Genomic DNA, 21,033 nt, shown 5'->3' on the forward strand with positions numbered 1-21,033 from the left:
GGTAAGAGGTCAAGGATTGGCTAAATTAATGACAAAATCCAATTTGGAAGCAACACAGATAAATCAGGTAGAACTAGAGGAGGCTCAAATAAGCATTGAGATGTGTCCTTGGTACAAGAATATTGTCTATTATTTAAAACACATGAAGTGTCCAGAAGATCTAAATGATAGTCAGAAAAGAACACTTAAGCTTTAGGCATCTAGGTATGTATTTCTTAAAGGTGATTTATATTAGGAAAATATGGATGGTATCCTCTTATTTTGTTTGGATGTTTATCAAGATCAATCTATTTTAAAATAATTACATGAAGTTGTATGTGGGGGAAATTTTTAGCAAAAACTACTTCCCATAAAATACTCAATGTCGGTTACTATTGGCCGCAAATCTTGAATGATTGTCATACTTATATTAGAAAATGTGAAGCTTGCCAGAAATTTTCAGGAAAACTAAAATATAATGGATCTCTACCACTTAGACCCATGCAAACTGAAGAACCTTTTCAGATGTGGGGTGTTGATTTCATAGGAAAAATTGCAAAGAAATCCAGTGGAGGACATAAATGGATTCTAGTAGCTATTGATTACTTTACCAAATGGGTGGAAGCAATTCCTACAAGGCAGGCTACAAGTAAAGTGGTAACAAAGTTTCTTTTGGAAAATATATTGATAAGATTTGGGGTACCCCATAAAATTGTTGTAGATAATGGGATGTATTTCATATCCAAAGAATTTGCTAATTTTTGTGAAAGTTATGGAATCACATTGTCACATTTGTCACCTTATCATCACCAGGGGAATGGACAACCAGAGTCCAGTAATAAAAACTTATTAAAGATCATTAAGAGAATATTAGGTAACAACAAAAGCGTATGTGATTCAAAGTTGAATTTGGCAGTGTGGGCAGATAGAGTAACAATCAAGAAATCCACAAGGTTTGCTCCTTATCAGCTTGTTTATGGTAAAGAAGCAAGGTTGCCTTTGAACAATCTGCTCCCAGTGTACAAATTTGTCTCAGAGGAATATTTAGAAGATATTGTTTTCATGGAAGACGGGTTGATCTAGTTTGTTGAATTGGATGAGTAGAGAAGAGATGCTCAGGGAAAAAATATACAGAAGCAGAAGATGGTAAAAGCATTACATGATAAGAAAGCTTCTATTAGAACTTTTGAGGAAGGAGAATGGGTGCTCAAATGGAATGCAAAAGACAGGGATAAGGGAAAACATGGAAAATTTGAAGCAATTTGGCTAGGACTATATGTCATCCTTGAAAAGAGGGGAAAATTCATACTTCTTGAAGAACATTGATGGTGAAATTCAGGAATTTCGAGTACATGCTCAGTACCTCAAACATTTTTTCTCCTAAGGAGCAGGGAATATTCTTATACTATAATAGTGTAGTTTTCCTTTGTTTTTTGTTTATGTCTATTGTTTGGTCTGCTTTCTAGAGATAACTGAGATCTTGCTATGTCCCTAAAGAGAACATACATCCCTAAAAAGAGCCACTGTTAGCACATATTTTTGTAAAATAATATGTGCTATTTGTTTGAATTTTTTATATGTACACTTTCATCATAAGAGCATTTATTTCGGGATTATATGTGCATGAGTCATATTGCGGTATCAGAAAGATCTTATTGTGACCTATTTTCAAAATTGGACAAGTACTGCTCGGGCATGCTAAAGGTTGGCACTGAATAAGGACTACATCAGGAAATTTCATCATGACAGTATTAGAATCCTTATAAGGCATTCTTTGGCCTATGTGATGGACTTTGTCATTTATTAGCACATGTGAAGTTTCCATGAAAGGTTGCAAGTGCAAATGATATATGAAGAGGAGCTTGATTAGCATAATTATCAAATCTGAGCTATTGGCATAAGTTACCCTGACAAGACCGACTAGCATAAACAATGAAAGAACCTATCGGCATGACCTAGACCGACCACTCTGAAGGAGGACCAAAAGAAGGTTCAAAAGGAGGGTTTCATCAGCGTAACATTCACTATCTGGGGTATGAGAAAATTTTGTGCTAATAGCCGATGAGGTTATTAGTATAACTTACACAGATGAAAGAGAATGCAAAGTAGAGGTCGAAAATGTCACCGGGTCATCAAAAAATTTCATTTCATGCTACCTCGATACTCGATGGGCTAGGTGGGAAAGGTGGTGTCATTGGTAGGACTTTCTCTGATGAGGCAATACAAAAATGGTGGAAAATAGGACTCATTAGGATAGCTTAAACCATCGGTGAAAATTGTTTTAGGTTACTTCGATACCCGATGAAAAGGACAAGCCAAGCACGGAGAAGGAGATTTGATCGGGATGAGCTACACCAATCGAAGATGAAGTTGTTGGGATATCATCACCTCATTGGGAGGAGACATTTGGCCATACATAAGGCTAAGAAAGGAAAGTTAATAGAGATGGATACTGTATACAAAGGGTGGAATTTGGCCATACATAAGGCTGAGAAAGGAAAGTTAATAGATGAAGATGAGCCCCCATTTGATATCAGCATTTTCAGGTAGTATCTGCAATATACATATATGTCATGCAGTCAAGTGGGAGGAGTCGAGGTTCTGGATGTAGCTCAGATAGGACCTTTGGTTCTTGCTACTGACACACAAATGCATGAGCCGAGACAGTTCGATTATGTTAATTACATTGCTCAGAATATGCATGAGGGTTTCTTAAGCCTTCATAATAACCCTGACAAGTATTTTAAGGTCTATTCATTGTTGATGCATATTATTTTGTTTTTTTGAGACACAGGGGGCTATGGCCTAAGGAATTAAAGCTAAATGTTCATGGCAAGGATGGACAGGAGAAGCCTGTACAACTATGGGTATCACTGTTGGATTCTTGGTTCATGAGATATAACTATATCAAATTTGAAGAATTCTTTGTGCAACCATTAAACAGAGCTTTTGGAGTTTCTTTAGATGGGTCATTTTCAAAAGAAATCAAAAGATTTCTTAGACCCCATGAACATGGGGATACCAGGGTCAATCACAATTTGGGTGACTAGTATGTATGCCAGAACTTCATATATGTTAGATTTTTTGGATTCGAGGGAGCTCCTTATGTGCTACCAAAGCCTGTACCTGACAGAATTGCCTACCTAGAGATTGTGAGGCAAATGAGTGTCTCAAATGCACATCATTTTGGGGGTGCCCACAAGCAAGTTTTCTTACCCAGGACTTTAAATTTTGGTGATTTCACTATTGTATCTACAAAGGCATATGAAATTGCTGACAAGAGGTTAATAGAAGATTATAACCTCTATGAGCACACAACCCAAAAAAATTATGACTCGGAGGGTTATATCCACTAGAGCAGAAAAGGGAAAAATCTTGACAATTAGTTTCATGAGTATGTTGAAGCCTTGGATATCCTTAGAAACAAGGAATTTGAGGAGGCTATGCAGATCTTTCAGAACTTGAACCAGAGACTAGTAGAAAAAAGATAAAGACTGTAGGAGATGGAAGAAGAAGAAGAAGTTGAGAGTGAGTCAGGAGAGAATGAAGTTGTCTCAAGATTGAGGATTCCTAAAAGGGAGGAGGAGCTTGAAGCACAGGACCTAACTATTGCAAGGATAAATTTTGATGTTGATGTTAGGTTAGAAGAGCACACTTCTTTTTTGTTTGATGATGAATTCATCAAATTGAAGGAGTTTAAATCCTTCTTATATCACTTTAAAGGAAAGAGGCTAAGAGAAGCCATGCCTGATATAACACCAAAAAATGAGGTAGAGATGCTTTGAAAACTAAAGGCATATATCGATGTAGAAGTAGAAGGCATGACCCCTCAAAGGGGAAGGAAGCTTCTTGTGGAGGCATGAATTATCCTCTTCCCAAGCAAGTTGGGATCTTAGTGCATCCTTTATTTTTGATCGCCTATTGCATTCAGTTAAGAAGGACTTCAATTTAGACATTCAGGACGTGAATGACATCTTCATTGGATCAAGATATGATCCATATGATGAGGCTATGTGTTTGTGGGCCCTTTATCCCCTGAACAAGAGGCCAAAGATCATAGATGTGGACAAAGCTTTTGGACACATGATGAAGTTAAAGGCTGGTGAAGTGGATCCCATGATCACAACAAATATGGGAGTTGATAGTTCAAAGTTAAATAAAACACAAATGAAGATGCTGGTAAAAGAAGCATGCGCATATAAATCATTATATGAGGAACTCTTAAGAAGCAATGGCCAGCCTGTACCCCAGATAGCAGATGAGTCCAAATCGAAAAAGAAGTGCGAAGAACTACACAAAGAAAATAAAAAGTTGAAGGAAAGAATGCAGATCATAAGGATAGACACAACATGTGTCCTACTATCTAAATGATTCAAGAATCTGCAAAAGATACTGGAGGAATTCTGGATTGTCTACCAGAGAAACGTGGATAGCACAGTGTCTCACTAGAGGATTTTGGATCAGTTAAACATGCTACTGCAAGATCAGACACTGAATGACAAAAGGATCAATAAGGTTAAGAAATTGATTGACACTCTTTAAGGATTCACAACAGAGTTGAAAATTGAATATGAGGAGTGTAAGGGTATTGCCAATCATGGATTCCCAAGTGTGGTAGATGATATAGGGTTAATAAAGGATGAAAACCAGTGGATTACCAAATGTAGATCTTTACTTAGTTCAGCCCTTAGCATTGCCCATGCGGATACTCTAGATATGCATGAAATGAGGGAACAGGTTGAGAGTTTTGTCATAGCGGAAATAGTGATCAAAGACATTATCTTCAATGCTTGTACATATAAAGATGAGGGATATCTTCGACATATCCATAAATGTGGTCAGCAGCTAGATGGAAAAAATTAGTCTATGTCATTGTTTTGTTTATAGCAATTAGGGAGTCAGTTAGGTTTCCATTATATTTAGTTTGTACTAATGAAAGGGTGTGTCCTTTCATTCCAAGCTTTTAGTCATATATATATATAGAGAGTCATTTTGTATTCTATGGAAATGACAAGAAAATTGTTATTTTTCAAGATGATCTATTCAAACCAGTAGTTTTATGTAAGCTAGGTCTGTAGAAATGAAAATCCATTTTGTGCAAGAAAATGTATCATGAAGTATCCGTGAGTCTACAATTTTTGTACACCCATTGTTCCAAGAAATTAATATACAAGATTTGTTGCTTTTTATCTCTAGATCATTTCATGTTATATGATGTTGATGAGTTAAAATCCCTTGGATAAATCTAAATAAGGTTTGTTGTAGTGTTATATCACTTTTTGTTATACAAATAACATAATTGTTCTTGTTGCTCTTATAACATACATTGTGTTGGGTCTCAAATCAACAGATTGGATAGGTTCTAAGGAAATGCCAGTCCCTATGGTCAAACCCTCCAATTGACTTGGCCAACATGTAGAGTGAACCTGTTTGGTTGCTTACTCTCTCACTTTAGGCTCTGCAGGACCTAGGCGGGTATACCTATTCACTGAATGTCTCCAATAAACAGTGCTTTTTATAGCAGATATGTTATCCTAATCTGATATCTCCTGATCTTGAAATGGCATGAGTTCCTTGAATGGAGATATAGCAGATGAGTTCAAGATTGTTGTTATGATAATTGTTTGCTTTATGTTTCTTAATTACTTCTATAGCTGTCAAAATGAAGAAATGATGAGGGTAATTTGTAATTTAGCCAGTGCCTTCTTCGTTAATTGGGTTGCAGAGTCATTACAATTTTCTTCAGGACTTATGGTGCGAATCTGCGAGACAGTTTTTAATTCATCCCTTATGAATTTGTCAGTTACTATTTCTGTTAAAACCAAATGAATGCTTGTATTATATGCTGATTGAGTGAATTTAACCCTACCCTTAAGGGACCAGTCAATTAAGCTTTGCAAGGAACAATTACAATCCACAAGCAAAACTTTTGTTGCAACATTATAACATAAAGCATAGATTTGATCTTAAGAACATGAATAACCTTATCTTTATCAGACAATATCACAGACGATTGCCAAAAGAAAATGAAATAATCCACAACACACATGCAGGGAAACAATTGATCAAGATTTGTATTCCATTATAGTTCATACACAGAAGACTTACAGGCTGTCGTTCTTTCGCTCTTAATCCTATCTAATATCTATCCCCTACATTACAAAAATCATTCTCATATATATATGAGGATGAAAGCTTTTCACGAAGAGACACGACCCTTTACAATATTAATCATTAACTTTGGATATTTCTAAACTTAAGTAAAAAGAGATTTAAGAGCCCCAAATGATGAATGTAATCATCATCTTTGAATGTTTTGATTCGAGGAGTCTGCTTCTTCAATTCATCCCCCAGCGATAGATACTTGAATATTATCTGGTTGACAGTAGGGGCCATATCCTTACTCCGATCAATCTCTGACAAGGCCCAATCCTTGACGCTGATGAGTTCTTTTCGTAGATCCTCCAAGGATATCACCTCTCCTTCCTTGTAGACGGAAGGCACTCCAACGGGTTTATCATCATCTAATTCTTTTAAGTCTCTCCTCAGCGTATCCTCGAGTTTGACATGATTGTCCATATACGCATTTCCCTCAGCCTTTTCCTCTGGTGACATGGTATCGACATTGCTCAGTACTTCCTACAATCGTGCTCTTAACCGTTCATGCTTTGTTAGCTCTTTTATCGTTCCATTGTAAACTGTCCAATATGGTTCGATCTGTAAGAGCATGGTGTTAAACCGATGTCCTATAATGTCGTTGACCAGTTTGTCCATCTTTTGTTGGACATTGTCTGCGCGTTTATTGGCCTTTTCTGCATGATACTTCCAGTACAGAGCATCAGAGACGTCATCCAAGCTGCGTCCTGCGGGGTATTAGGTGTATTCGTTGATAGGAGTCCCCATCTCTAATTGCAATACCTTTGCCTGCAGCTTCTGATTTTCCTCCTTGGATTTTTCATATAGTCCCTTATATGTAACGTTCTCTCTGACCAAAAACTCTGTCTGGTCCAAGTTCAATCTTGCACCATCCAGGTTGAGCTTTGCAGTGACCCTAGGATCAGTCTCTCCAACCTGATGAACCATGAGATGCCCAAAGGTTTCTTCTATATCCACAATGATAGGCCTCTTCCCCTTTGGATATAGTGCCCACTGTAGGAGAGCTTTCTTGTCTGGAGCATATCTAGAGCCTAGGAACAGTTTGTCTATCTCCTGGGGCAACACTTGTTGATTCAAATCTTGTTTTTTCAAGAAGCCATCAAATAAGAGTGCTGGATTGATATCCCAACCAGAGAAGATGATTACACCGGCCTCTTTTAATAATCTCCTCCCCTTTTCAGGAGTTATGTCTTTCATGAGGACATCAATTTCATCCTGTAATCTCTTCATTTGCTCCTCCTCTGGTCTTCCAGCCATGCTTCGTTTGACATGAGCCCCTTTGTACTGGTATAAAAATGAAAGGAATTCCCTAGAGGAGGCGAATCCATCATCAGCAACGAAGTCCTCATGCTCAGTCATTCTTATGTCAACAACATCCTTGATGTTGATTTCTCCTGTATCCATGTTCATTTCTGTTTCGAAACCAGGAGGATAATCCTCTCTAGGAGAATCAGGTGGGATACTACTGGCGGTTGATTTTGGTGACATGTGAGCTAGGGGTTGACTGTCCTTCTCAGTATTAATGAAGTGAAGGAATTGTGAAGGAACCCTATGCATGACTTCTGCTTCATGTTGAAGCAGCCTTTTAGCTACTTCTAGAGGGTCTTGGAGATCTCCAATTAGGTTCCCATCTATCATTCCTCTCACCCTCTTCCACTTTTAAGCCTCCCAAACCAATTCATTCTTTTCTCTCAAAGCTTTGGCCTCCTCTCTTTCAAGGTTCTTAATTAGGTCGTCTGGCATTTTGGCCATATGTATCCCAGCTCTGAGTTTCTGTGAGGCTCTGGCAACTCTTATATATCCTTCAGGATCAAAATTCTCCCTAGGCTCACCCAGAGTCATGCCATAGTAATCTAATTTATTCTGTAATAAATGATAACTCTTTGAACTTTTGACAATGAAATCAGAGAAAACTAATAAACCTGGAACAATAGATTGTTTACCAAAATCAGTTAAATGTTTAGCACTGGCAATAGACAATTGCCTTATAATCTCCAAGCTAGCCACTCTGTTTGGTACCGTAATTGGAAGCATGTGGGGTTGTCCTTCAAATCCAAATACCCTTATTTCTGTGTGATTATCATGGCAATACCAATCACCCCAATTATGTTCAATCTGTGATTCTGGAGAGAAATCCTTTGGCCTGAGGAACCTCTTGATTTCAGGGGACAAAGTATAATCCCTGTGCTGTCCAAAAGCCGCACTTAGAGGTTTCACAAAGTATTCTTGAAAATGCGAATATTGGTTATTCATAAACCTCTGGTCCCATGCTGATACCCACAACTGAACCGGCTTCTTCAGACCATTCTTATCATAAGACCTAATGCTGAACTCTTCTGGCCAGAAGTTAATTTCTTGTCCACAATAGAGAAGAATATGCATTAACATGGAGTATAATGAAAAGTGAACATTCACAAGGTCTCCTTTCAATTTTTCCAGCCCATGATTCAAGGCATCTGCAACATAAGTGGCAAAATCAAATGACCCAGGGTCTTTTGATTGTATATCAGCACATAGAACCATAACCCCAATATCCATGAGTGGATGAGCCTCTAGGCCTAGTACTTGGGCTGTAGCATAATACGTATACTTGAAATATGGATGGAAGTGGTTGACATCAAACGACACCTTGTCATCTTTGCCAAACTGAACAAATGACCCACCCACTTTTGGCCTGTGAACAGGTAGCCTCCAAGTCTTGTAGATATTTTCCAAACTAAAGAATTCCTGTGAAAGTTTCTTCATATCGATAGTCTCCTCTACTTCCCAGTCCAAATCAAAAACCATATCAATAGTCTGCTTATTAATCACTACTAATGTGTTCCCTCTATAATCACATATGGTTTTGGTTCTTGGGTTGTAACAATCTACCAGGGCTTTCATTAATTCTACGTCCACAAACACATTTGGGACTACTAATTTGCCTAAGTTCTTCTTCCATAGATTATTTATGGGTTCAGGTGCATCCCTTCTTTTGTAGCCAAATAAAAATAGCTCATGCCCTCTTATCTCGGTCCAAATGTCTCCTAAATTTTCAAATCTGTCTTCTAATCCTTCTTCTTCACTTTTGATCTTTTTTGACCTTACACTAGACGATGGACACTGGTCTAATAAGTCCTGAGTCAGAGCTCTCCCTTCTTTCTTCTGTCTTTTGGGCTTCTCTTCAGGGTTCAACTCTTTTCCTTTCCTACTCTTTTTAGAAGAGGAAGATGAAGGTTCCATAGTCACAGTAAAATAAGAGAGACAACACTTACTTGGTGAATGCTCAACTTCTCTGGTTATCGCTTGCAAGTTTCTGCAGGTTCTTCGCAGCTTTCAATCTTTTAGCATCGATCTGATTCTTACAAAAATTCACTCAGTTCAACTGTAATCGAATGGGCAACTTGTGCACAGTTAATGTTCTGCATCTACAATGGCTACTCAAGTGTTTAAACTTAATTGCACATGTGACACTTTTCAATTGGGCCTTTAACTCTTTCGCGGGAAGTACAGTTCGCTCAAAGTGCGCACATTTCAAGTCATCGATGAAACCCTTGTCTTCGGCCGAGTGTTTAAACCTTCCATCGAAAGCTCATTTTCTTCGATACAATTGTTTCGATGAATAGCTCATGTCGAGAGGCCGCTTTTAAGACTCATCGAAATCACTCTTTCATCGAAAGACCCCTTTTTCGATAAGTCGCTCGCAAGTTTCATCGATGTCATACTTTCGATGAGTTTCTTTCTTCGGTGTAGGCTTATGCGCGTTCATCGATATCCCTTTTTCATCGATATCCTTCTTTATCGATGAAACAGCCTTACTTTTGTTCGACACTACGTTCATCGATGAAAACTTGCATTTCGATGAATGCCTTTTGAGTTTCTTCGGTAATGACATTCCTTCGAAATCACCCTTTTGCCTTTATCGCTTTTTGCTTTTACCTTTTCGATGAAACTTGGAGTATCGATGAGCGGTTTCCTGCGTTCATCGAAGGTAACTTTTTGCTGAAATACCTTTGCTTAGTGCTTTATATGCCCTGTGTCGATGAAAACACTCTTTCGATGAAACTTCCTCTGCAGTGCTCGATACAGTTTACTGGCCGAAATATCCATTAGTCTTCACGCTTATGGAAACATACATTATTATTTTTTTTATATTTTTATTTTCAAAAATAGTGCTCAACACATTGAAGTCATTGCTGTGATAATCTTGCATACCTGTGAGTTTTCTCAAACTCTTTCCAAGGACCACAAATATTTGTCCATTAAATAACATGTAAATTGTCAGACAAGGCACTGGTTTGTTGTTAGTTTTCTGTGAATAAATTTTGGTGTACACAAATTCCTCACTAGAGAAAAATATTACTAGTTTCTATTAGCTTTGTTCTTTCATAATTACTCAAGGTTCCAACAACATTATTCTATGAGATTTGTTCGTTATCAATTATACTCATGTTTTTTAGATTAAAATAAGTTAAAAGCATATCATAAAGCATAGTTGCAGGAAACAGTTTTCCATTTCTATAAATAGCTAGATTCAATAATTTAAGTTCACTATAAAGAAATCTCTTTATGCTTTGGAGATTGAGGTATACCCACCTAAGGTCTAGTGGAGCCTAAAGTGCACAGGAATTTTGTCTTTGACCATTCTTGTTTGTTGGCCAAGGCTGATTGGATTAGTTAGGGATTTGGCAAGTCTCTTTGATTTCCAATCTATGGTTTTGGGAACCAACATAGTCAACCCATGTTGCTTAAAAATAGGAGATATTGTTTTTAAAGAAAATCAAAGAAACCTTGTTGAACGTGAAAAACTAGGAAAGTTTGAACCTAACTAGTTAGATCTGTTTGTCATAATGAAAATAATTGGAAATGACACTTATCATTTGAAAACAATGGAGGGTGATTCACTCCCTAATCCCATCAAACGTATGCACCTAAAAAGATTACATCTAAGGGTGGGTTCATTTCAATTCTACTACTACATTTGCATATCTCTTTACTGTATTGCATTATCTCTTCTCATATGTTGCATCAATAAAACAGGGTGATTGTTTGAGTCATTCACCTGTCTGCACTGAAAGGAATGAAGGTTGTCTCATTTCCTAGATACTTGTTCATGAAGTCTTTAGGAGGTCTTTAGTCATTCATCTTCAACATCACCTTGTGATTACGCTTTATCCTTGGTTGGGTAGAAGTTTCACTATCAAGTCTTGTTACTCAAAATCTATCAATTGTTGTATCTCACACATTAATCAATAGCTCTAAGTCATTACAAATACCTAGTTGGTCATGTGGCTAGTGAAATATCCAATATTCTACTTCAGCACCACTATAATTGTCATACCCAAGTAGGTTTCATTACTTACAAGTTAAGGAAAGAAAATAAAAGAAAAAAGTGTTATGTCAATCTCAAGGCAAAACAAACAAAAAAATGATATATTACTGAAATATCACGCATACAAGTGCGACAAAAAATAGAAAGCTTGACTATGGGAACATGCAAGTAACTCCATCAGGGATATAGATGCCTACTGGCAATGGAGCAATATTTGAGAGATTATAGTGCATAACCTTGTCAGAGCCCTAAAGGATTGCTAGAAGTGAGGCTCTATCTAGGTTTCTTTTGAAGTCAGAATAACTCATGTAGCTAGCCACATAGGATTCCAAGGGTCTTTAATGGTTATAAGAGTCAGAATGAACTCAAACGCACACACATGGGCAAAAGAAGATCAAAGTTTCAAGAATTGATGGAGAAGTTTTCCACGTCTCCATTCATAAATCTTGGTTACATAGTGTGTTAAGTTGGATAGTTTAATTCTTTTGAGAATGGATTGAACTCCTATCTCTGAAATGTTTTGCACCTTTAATCCAATTAGTGCATTTCAGAATGAAAGACACACACACTCATCCTTGTTCAAATACGAACTGCATTTTTGTCATGCATCCTATATTAGCATAACTCATATCAAAAACTCATTGTCTCCATCACATTATGCATCATCATGTAAGGTCTGCATACATGGGGGCATAAATGAAAAATCCTAAACATTCAAAAAATGATCCTGAAAAAATCCTAAACATTCGAAATATGATCCTGAAAAAATTTAAAAAAATTAAAAAAATGATCTTGAAAAAATCCTAAACATTTGAAGAATGATCCTGAAAAATCAAAAACATTCAAAAAATGATCCTGAAAAAATAAAAAACATTCAAAAAAATGATCCTGAAAAAAATAAAAAACATTCGAAAAAAGTCCTGAAAAAACTACAAATCAGAAAACTTCAAAATCAAAACAAAAACATTCAAATATGATCCTGAAAAAAGAACAAAAACATTGAGAAAATACCAAAAATCCTAAACATCGGAAATGCTCTTCAAAAATTAAAAAAAAAATCAAATACCAATTGTAAAACTTGCAATAAATTATCTCGCAAGAATCAAACACCCCAACAGATATCCAACAAACACTTCACACGAACTTAAACAAATGATACAACTAGCTTGTCAAAACGTCTGCAATCACACTGATCAACTGTCTAATCTATTGATTTATCAAACTATTAATGTGATCAACATCTTGTCTTAAACAGAATCGGTACACTCGAAACGAGACAGATCGGTCTTATACGGGGTCCAAAACTTCTAAAACCAGACATTATCAAAATCACACCAAACATATCAAAGCAAAGACACAGTCAGTCTCACTGCTGAGTTTTGTCTATTTTGGTTGACTCTTTTTATCAAATTGGTGAAGATAATTGCTTTTAGATACTCAAGGATGTCCAAAAGTGACTAGAGGAGCCATGATGGGCATGATCCTTTTCTTTTTTTGTTGTTTGTAGTTTGAACAGATGAAGTTTTGGGGCAATTGCTCTAGTGGGTGTTTGTCATAGGAGCATTCAGCTTGTGAATGCCACACATACCTTGACCCCTAGTGTAATTCCCAGAATGGAGGGTTCATTCCTTGTTTGTTACGTGTTTATTTATTTGCAATGAGATATCTATACATCTTGGTTCCTTATACCCTGGTGTAATAAGCTCCATTGTTATATAAAAAGTCTCAATGATGATAATGTATTGCACTATGAATAAAGCAATGAAGAATTTCTCCTCAAAATTTCTATCATATCATCCATTATTACATGAAAATCTAGCTTCCAAAGATTGATTCAGTTGATTGATTATCTTTTCTATGTCTAACAATTAACAATTCTTCTAAGATCTTCAACATGTATTTTGACACACAAAAATATATAAGCATCATCACATTGCATGTTCATTACCATTTCATACTCATAATAAAGTTTTCATCAACCATTATGCATCACAACATAAAGCTACATCAAATCACTGCATGATATCATATTCATATTGCATTCATCATCACAACAAAAAATTGCATGAAGTTCACAATGAAAATCTCATCAAGAATGCATATCATATATATATGTGTGTGTGTGTGTGTGTGTCAAAATACATCGTATCTACATCATCAAAATCAACATCCAATCTCTCAACCTATACTACCTCTATCAGTAGGAGCATCTCGAATAGCTCTAGCTTTTCCCGATGATGCTCTAGGTGGACCCATCACTCCCCCACTACTAGTCTGTCGAGAAGTAGATCGAATCGATATTCTCCTCATGAAAGCACCAAAACTAGGTTCTCTCTGATCCTCAGGGATAGCTCTCTCATAATCCCGCCGATAATAAATAGCCTCTTGTGCAGCAGTAAAATATCTATCTGCCTGGCTATGTGCCTCCATCACTGGCCCAAATAAGAGATCATATGCATCCATAGTGATCTAAGACTGCCTAATTGCCTCATCCCTCTCCCCCTATAATGGATCTCTATCAGCAGCTATCTGATCCCTCTTCACAGTCAAATCCTGCATCGCATGTCGATATTGATCCCTATCCTCCATCCACCGCTACTGCAAAGTAGCGACCAAATCCTCCAAATGCCTATCCTGGTCTCTCAATCCCTCCTCATCTCCTCTATCCACACCTATAGACTTTGCAGCCTAGGGAATCTCTACATCATAACCATCATCCCCGCCCTCATTTCCATCGTTGCTCGATGACCCTGATCCTGACTCATCACTATCATCAGAACTACTAATGGATGTAGTCTCTCCACCAATAGCCACATCCTCCCTATCACTATCCACCTGCCCTATGATCACTACTATCAGATATATACCTCCTCCACCTCTACCTCCTCCATCCCTACCTCCTCCACCTCTAACTCCTCCACCCCTATCCTCTCCACCTCTCCCTCTAGGACCCCTACCATGTCTAATCTGTTGAGCACCAATCAGAACTATTAGATCTGTCAAAGGTATAGGCCTATGATGTATCCACCATACACTATACTACACTGTAGATCTTGGATCCACTACACCAAGCTGCCATTCCCACAAAATAAGAGTAAGAGCATCAAACTCAGCAATAGCAACATGAGCAATAGCAACATGAGGTTGTATAAAAGCACCCCAATCACCAACCTCTCGAGCAGTGCAAGCAAAATAAGTTGTCACATCTGGAATACCATGTACTTCCCCGAACTGTCTGAGCACATAGCTAGGAAGATGCATATCAATAACCCTGTGACTACCAATGTCTAGACCAATCATATATCTCTACTGTCAAAAAAAAGGAAGATGCTGAGCATCATCAGTCCAACTAGGACAAGTAAGATAAGGTCTCCATGAGAAGTACTGTAAGATATCAATCTGATGATGCCAATACAAAATGCTACCCAATGCCCCATGCCTCACACCAACAGTATATCCATAAGCATATGGTTGATCTGGCTCTAAAACTATATGTAACGCAGGACAAAAAATAGCAATGTGTTCCCAAGCCCATGTTTGAAGCAAAGTAATACCACATCCAACTGATTTCTACTATAAGTAAACAACCCCATACATATGATGATACAAAGTAGCAAGAAGACAAGGACCCCAAGCAAAAACATGTCTGTCAATAATCATATCATGTATAACACATCCCCATCCAATAGGAAAACCATAGGCACGTCTATCAGGAATCAATAATCTAGCAACAATACAAGAAAGCACAATGGTGAGATCATCATAATCAAAATCATCCCAATGAATATCATAACGACCACAAATATGTAGATCCTACACCTCACACTCGAACAATGTACACAAAGTTGAAATACCATCATCGCGATCAAAAGTAACTCACCTACCAGATATTGGAATGTGTAAAATATGCCACACATCCTCAAGTGTGATAGATGCCGCACCAGTTGGTAGATGAAAAGAACATGTCTCTGAATGCCATAGCTCAACCAAGGTAGTAATCATAGCCCTGTTGGCCATAACCTCAGGCAAATGCATAATATAATTTAATATAATCCAACCTGTCGTAACAAAGCGGTATCCTCTACATCCAACTCATAACATCGATCAAGACTATCTGGCCATGTCTGCCTAGCAAGAAGTACTGGATAATGCGCCTACATTTAGAAAATATAAAAATGAGTCAACTAAGTCATCAAAACTATCAGGACGCATAAATAGAAGAAAGAAAGGCTTTTATTATCAATTGTGATTCAATATAATCATATGCAAAGCAAAATAAGCAAATGCGACATATTTATGCCAAATGCGATACAATTTTGTCAAGTGTGACATAAAGTTAACAATTGCGACATAAAATATCAAATGCGATGTGTTAAACTCAATTGAGACATAATAAAGTCAATTGCGGAAATATCGATACTCAATTGTGACATACATGAAAAATGACACCAAAAAATGATTAATTTTTTTGTAAAATATAGACAAAAACAAGCAAAAAGTCCAGCAACTCACCATGCCACCAGTGTCGGGGGGTCTCTGATAAGATTTCACTCACTTAGATAAATATAGGCTCGCTCTATGACCTGCCATTTCAGTCCAAGGATGCCAGAAGCTCTAATATCTCTAAGAATTTTTTTTTGAAACAAAAAAATACAAATGAGCTCAAACCCATACCAATCCTCAATTTATAAAATAAAAAATGAGGGTTTCTTAACATAAACGCCCATGGACACCTATAGCTTCAATGCAGTGTTAGACATAGCAAATGAGATCGAAACTCTTTCAAACTTCATATTATCACTATCTAGCATATTTACGAAAAACTGGTCTTCGATCCAAAATTTTCTGACCACTTTTTCTGAGGGGGCATTATACCCTAGCGTCATCGGGGCATACTGGGGCAGTTTTTCTTTTTCAGTTTCTTTGAAACAATGTTGTTTTGACATTGTCTCAATGTAGACACCTAAAAATGTCTTAGTAATTCTACACTAATTATTCATCTATTTAATTAAGTAATTCTTTAATTATTTGATTAAACTAATTATTTATTCTAATCATCACCCTTCAACACTTCTAATTATTATATTTCTACTCTCAAATCATTTAAATTAGTTAACCCCGTCTCAATTATTTAATTAATTACAACATTTTCATTAGTTAAATAATCTTTATTATTTAATTAATTCAATCTCCCAAGTTTAAATAATTTCATTTAAATTAATTAACTTATTCTTCCAATTCCCCAAATTATAATTCCAATTAATTCCAATTAATTCCATCCAATTTCATTTCATTTCTCCCAAATTTGAATTTCAGTTCATCTCAATTAATTTCACATTTCCAAATTCACATTTTCCCAAATCTAAATTTCAGTTAATTTCATGTGCATTTCAGCATTCGAATGACCAAATTCAAATCCAAATTACAAATCAAAATCAAATTCAATTTCAAATTCCTACAACACATGCTAAAATCAGAACTGTGTGATTAAATCAGTTGTCTAATCACTTAACTCAGTTAACTCATCAATCATCTTTTTTAACTCTCAATCACCTTTTTATGACTAATCCATCTATTTAGTTCACTAATCAATCAAGTGAGTTCACTCTTCAATCAGTTTAGTTGACTACTCAATCCAAAGAGTTAATAGATCAATCAATTAAGTTCACTGATCAATCTAAACCAGTTATCTATCAATCAACACTTGAGTTCTATTTCTCACTCCCTTTGTGTTGAAAATCTATAAATTCAACCCCTTTTCTCAATTCAATCTAGAATCAAGGTCTTCAATATTGTTGATTATCTTATATAGGAAATCAAGTGCAATACCTAAGAGCCACCTACATCAACAACAATGGAGAAGAACAATGGAAGCACAAATGGAGAATATGGAGTTTTAATTAGTTTAATCTTCTCATTTCCTTCATTTATTTCATTGAATTATGTTTAGAATCGGTTTAATTAGTTAAGGATTCTTGTGATTCATCCTTTTAGTCTAATTAGCCTCAGATTCCTGATGATTTCAAGCATGATGACAAATAAGTCACATTAACTTGAAGGTATCTTTTGGATTATAAAAAAACAAAGAAGAAAATGATAAGATACATTCATGCACATATATGCAAGGCATAAAAAAATAAAGTGCCAAATAATTTGAGATATAATCAAAAGGAAGTCACATATTGTTTAGACTATGTTGCCCTAAAGAAGGCACCGGTGATAATAGTTCTTAGAACTTCTTTCAATTCAATTTCCAATTGTTTCCTTTTATTCTAGTAATAGAGGTAGTAGTTAGACTGGTAATTTGATTGTCTATTTCAAATCCTCATGCAAGAATGAAATATATTAGGGAAAGGTTATTAGATTGAAATTATTAATCATATAAGCCTTATAATTTTATTAAGGATCATAATTTTCTTTATTGTCATCAGTGGTTTCATAAGAAGTACATATTATTGATGATAAAGGTACACCTGCCTAGGCATAGCAAATCCTGAAGAGAAAAAGACACCAACCCTTGGGTTGACTCTTGTTCATTGGCCAAATCAATTGTTGAACTTGATCATAAAATGTTGCATGTTCTTAGAGTTTGGCAATCTACAGATTTGGGAACCAATATACCTCTTGGGAAAATCTCTCACAAGAGAAAGCCATTTGGATGTTCTACAAAAAATCTTCATCTGAATAGAAAAGTCCAAAGTGTGATTAACTCCCAAGAAATGTGTCTTCAAGGTAACCTTCAAGAAGCTCTTAGGACACATTGTGTCACAACAAAATTTAAAGCTATTTTAGAGATGCCTCCTCTAAATAATATCAGTCAACTGAGATCATTACAAGGGAAACTATAGTCAATCTGAAGATTCATTTCTCAACTCACAAACAAGTGTCATCCAAATACACATTTACCACACAAAAATATTAAGTTCAAATGGGATGATGGGTGCCAATAAAATTTTTAGATGATCAAATACTATCTCAGAAATCCTTCTATTCTTATGCCCTTGATTGTAGGAAAGCCCTTACTTCTTTATATATCAGAAACAACAACAACACTGGGAACACTTATAGCACAACAAGACTATGAAGGAAAAGAATGAGTCATCTATTACATTAGTTGCGCATTAGTGGGATATGAGATAAATTACACTCCTATTAAGCATGCATATATTGATGTATTTTTTGCCTCCAGAAATTGTGACACTACATGGTCACTCACAAAATTAAACTCATGGCAAAGATTGATCCCCTAGAGTACTTGCTTAAAAAATCAATTCTTGCAGTGAGACTGGTCAAATGGGTAATGATCCTTAGAGAATTTGATATTGAATGTTGAGAGGAAATCCATCAAAGGACAAGTCATTATAGAAATGTTAGTAGATGCACCTATGATAGATGATCACTCATTAATTTTATAATTGCTTGACTAACCCATCCTAGCAGTCACACCTTCAAGATTATGGCAACTCTACTTTGATTGATCTTTCACACAACATGGAGTAGGTATAAGAATATCATTTGTCGCACAATAAAGAGACTAAATTCCAAAATAATATAAGTTGCCATTACCTAGTACAAAAAATATAGTTGAATATGAGGCACTCACTATAGGTCTATGGATTGTAGTTCAATGAGGATCCAAGAACTTCATGTTTTTGGTGATTTGTAGTTAGTCATCTAATAAAAAAATAATGACTATCAGACAAAGGATAAAAAATTGATGCCTTATAAGTAGATGGTTGATGATTTCAAGAAATACTTCATAGAGATAACCTTTGAGCAAATTCCTAGAGACAATAATAGAGTTGTTGATGCTATGACTATTATTTCTTCTTTGATCAGCATGCCGTTGAATATAACCCATTGTGAGATCTTGGTGGATAATATTTTGGTCCCTACATAAGAGATATGTCCATTTGAGATTATATGTGTTATTGGTCCTAATTTTCCTTGGTACAGTGACATATTCACTTACCTTCATAGAAACACCCTTCCACCTAGCCTTTCCAACAAACAACATCGTACCTTTATCTGCCAAACCTCTCATTATGTAATCATTGTTGACACTCTTTGTCATAGAGGTCTCAATGGTACTCTCCATAGATGTCTAGAGTGTGAGGAAGTCTAAATGACATCACATGAGGTACACGTAGGTATATATGGAGCTCACTCTAGTGGTCCAACCTTAGCTAAGAAACTAATGAGGATTGGTTACTATTAGCCCACTATGGAGAAATATTCCTATCAAATTGTTAGACAATGCAAGTAGTGTTAGATGCATGGAGACTTGATACATGCACTAGCATAGGAACTACAAATGATTTCAACACCTTGGCCCTTTTGTTAGTAGGGACTCGATCTCATGGATAAGATTCACCGTCCATCCTCTAATGGCCATAAATTTATAATAACCTCCACTAAGTACTTCACAAAGCAGATTGATGTCATTCCCCTCACACAAGTTATTGATAAATAAATTGCCACATTTATCCTCAACTATATTATATGTCGGTATGGTGTTACCCTTTTCATCGTCATGGATAATGGGCATCTTTTAAAAAATTAGGATGTTCATGAACTCTACAAGAAATTACATATCCAACACCATTTCTCCACTCCATACTATCCCTAAGGTAATGGTCAAGCTAAGCAATCTAATAAAATTATCTTGAAAATCCTCAAAAAGACAGTCAATGATGTTGGTCACAATTGGCATATCCAACTTAATCCTTCCTTATGGACCTACCACACAAGTGCTCACCCTCCCATTGGCACCACACCATGCTCACTTGTCTAGGGTGTTGAAACTATCTTACCCATTGAAGTCAAGTTACCATCCTCGTGGGTCTCCTTGCATAATCTTATCAGTGATGAGGACTATAGAGTCTCCTGACTTCAAGATCTTAAACTATTGCATGATCGTAAACATAATCATTTCAATCATCTCAGAGCATACCAATAGTGCATGATTCAAAGCTACAATCATAAGCTGAAACCTTGCACATTTGAGGTAGGTGACTTGGTTCTCAAATAAAATCGTAAGAATCAACAAGATCAAGAGAAATGAGGCAAATTTGAACCTAATTGGCTTGGTTGTTACTTTGTCATAGAAATCTATGGCTCTAGAGTATATCAATTATCTACTCCCGAAGGTGAACCACTTAAATATCCTATCAACAACATGCACCTTTCCAAGTTATACACTTAGTCCTTTAGAGAAACCCTTAAATTTATTAAAAAATATTAAAAATATGAAAAATACAAAAAAATTAAAAGAATGAGAAAAATTGCCACCTTGATGAAAACCTAGCAAATAAGCATCTTGTGTGCCACAAAAAATTAAAAAAAGTAAAGAGAAATAAATTCGTCCAATCATGAAAACCACTCCACTTTTTCCCTAATCAATTATTATGGTGAAATTGGGCAACCAGTGTCATGTGTAAGGATTTTTTATAACACCCCACCAAAAAACCCTAGGGAAAACAACTAACATTCTATAAAAAGAGTGAATTTTTTTTTTTTTAACATTTATTAAACATTCAAAACATTAAAAAGATAAGATTACTCTATAATGCTCAAGCGGAAGACTA

The 21,033-nt window shown here is 36.2% G+C and overlaps 1 protein-coding gene across 1 annotated transcript; it reads left to right on the forward strand.

Moving 5' to 3' along the window:
* Window positions 1–480: 480 nt before the first annotated feature.
* On the forward strand, window positions 481–1,062 carry LOC131856823 (uncharacterized). The gene has a single exon (XM_059208761.1). It carries the CDS (start codon window positions 481–483, stop codon window positions 1,060–1,062), a length of 582 nt encoding a protein of 193 aa, XP_059064744.1.
* Window positions 1,063–21,033: the final 19,971 nt, after the last annotated feature.

The sequence above is a fragment of the Cryptomeria japonica genome, chromosome 7 (assembly GCF_030272615.1).
Source record: "Cryptomeria japonica chromosome 7, Sugi_1.0, whole genome shotgun sequence".
Taxonomy (NCBI): Eukaryota; Viridiplantae; Streptophyta; class Pinopsida; order Cupressales; family Cupressaceae; genus Cryptomeria; species Cryptomeria japonica.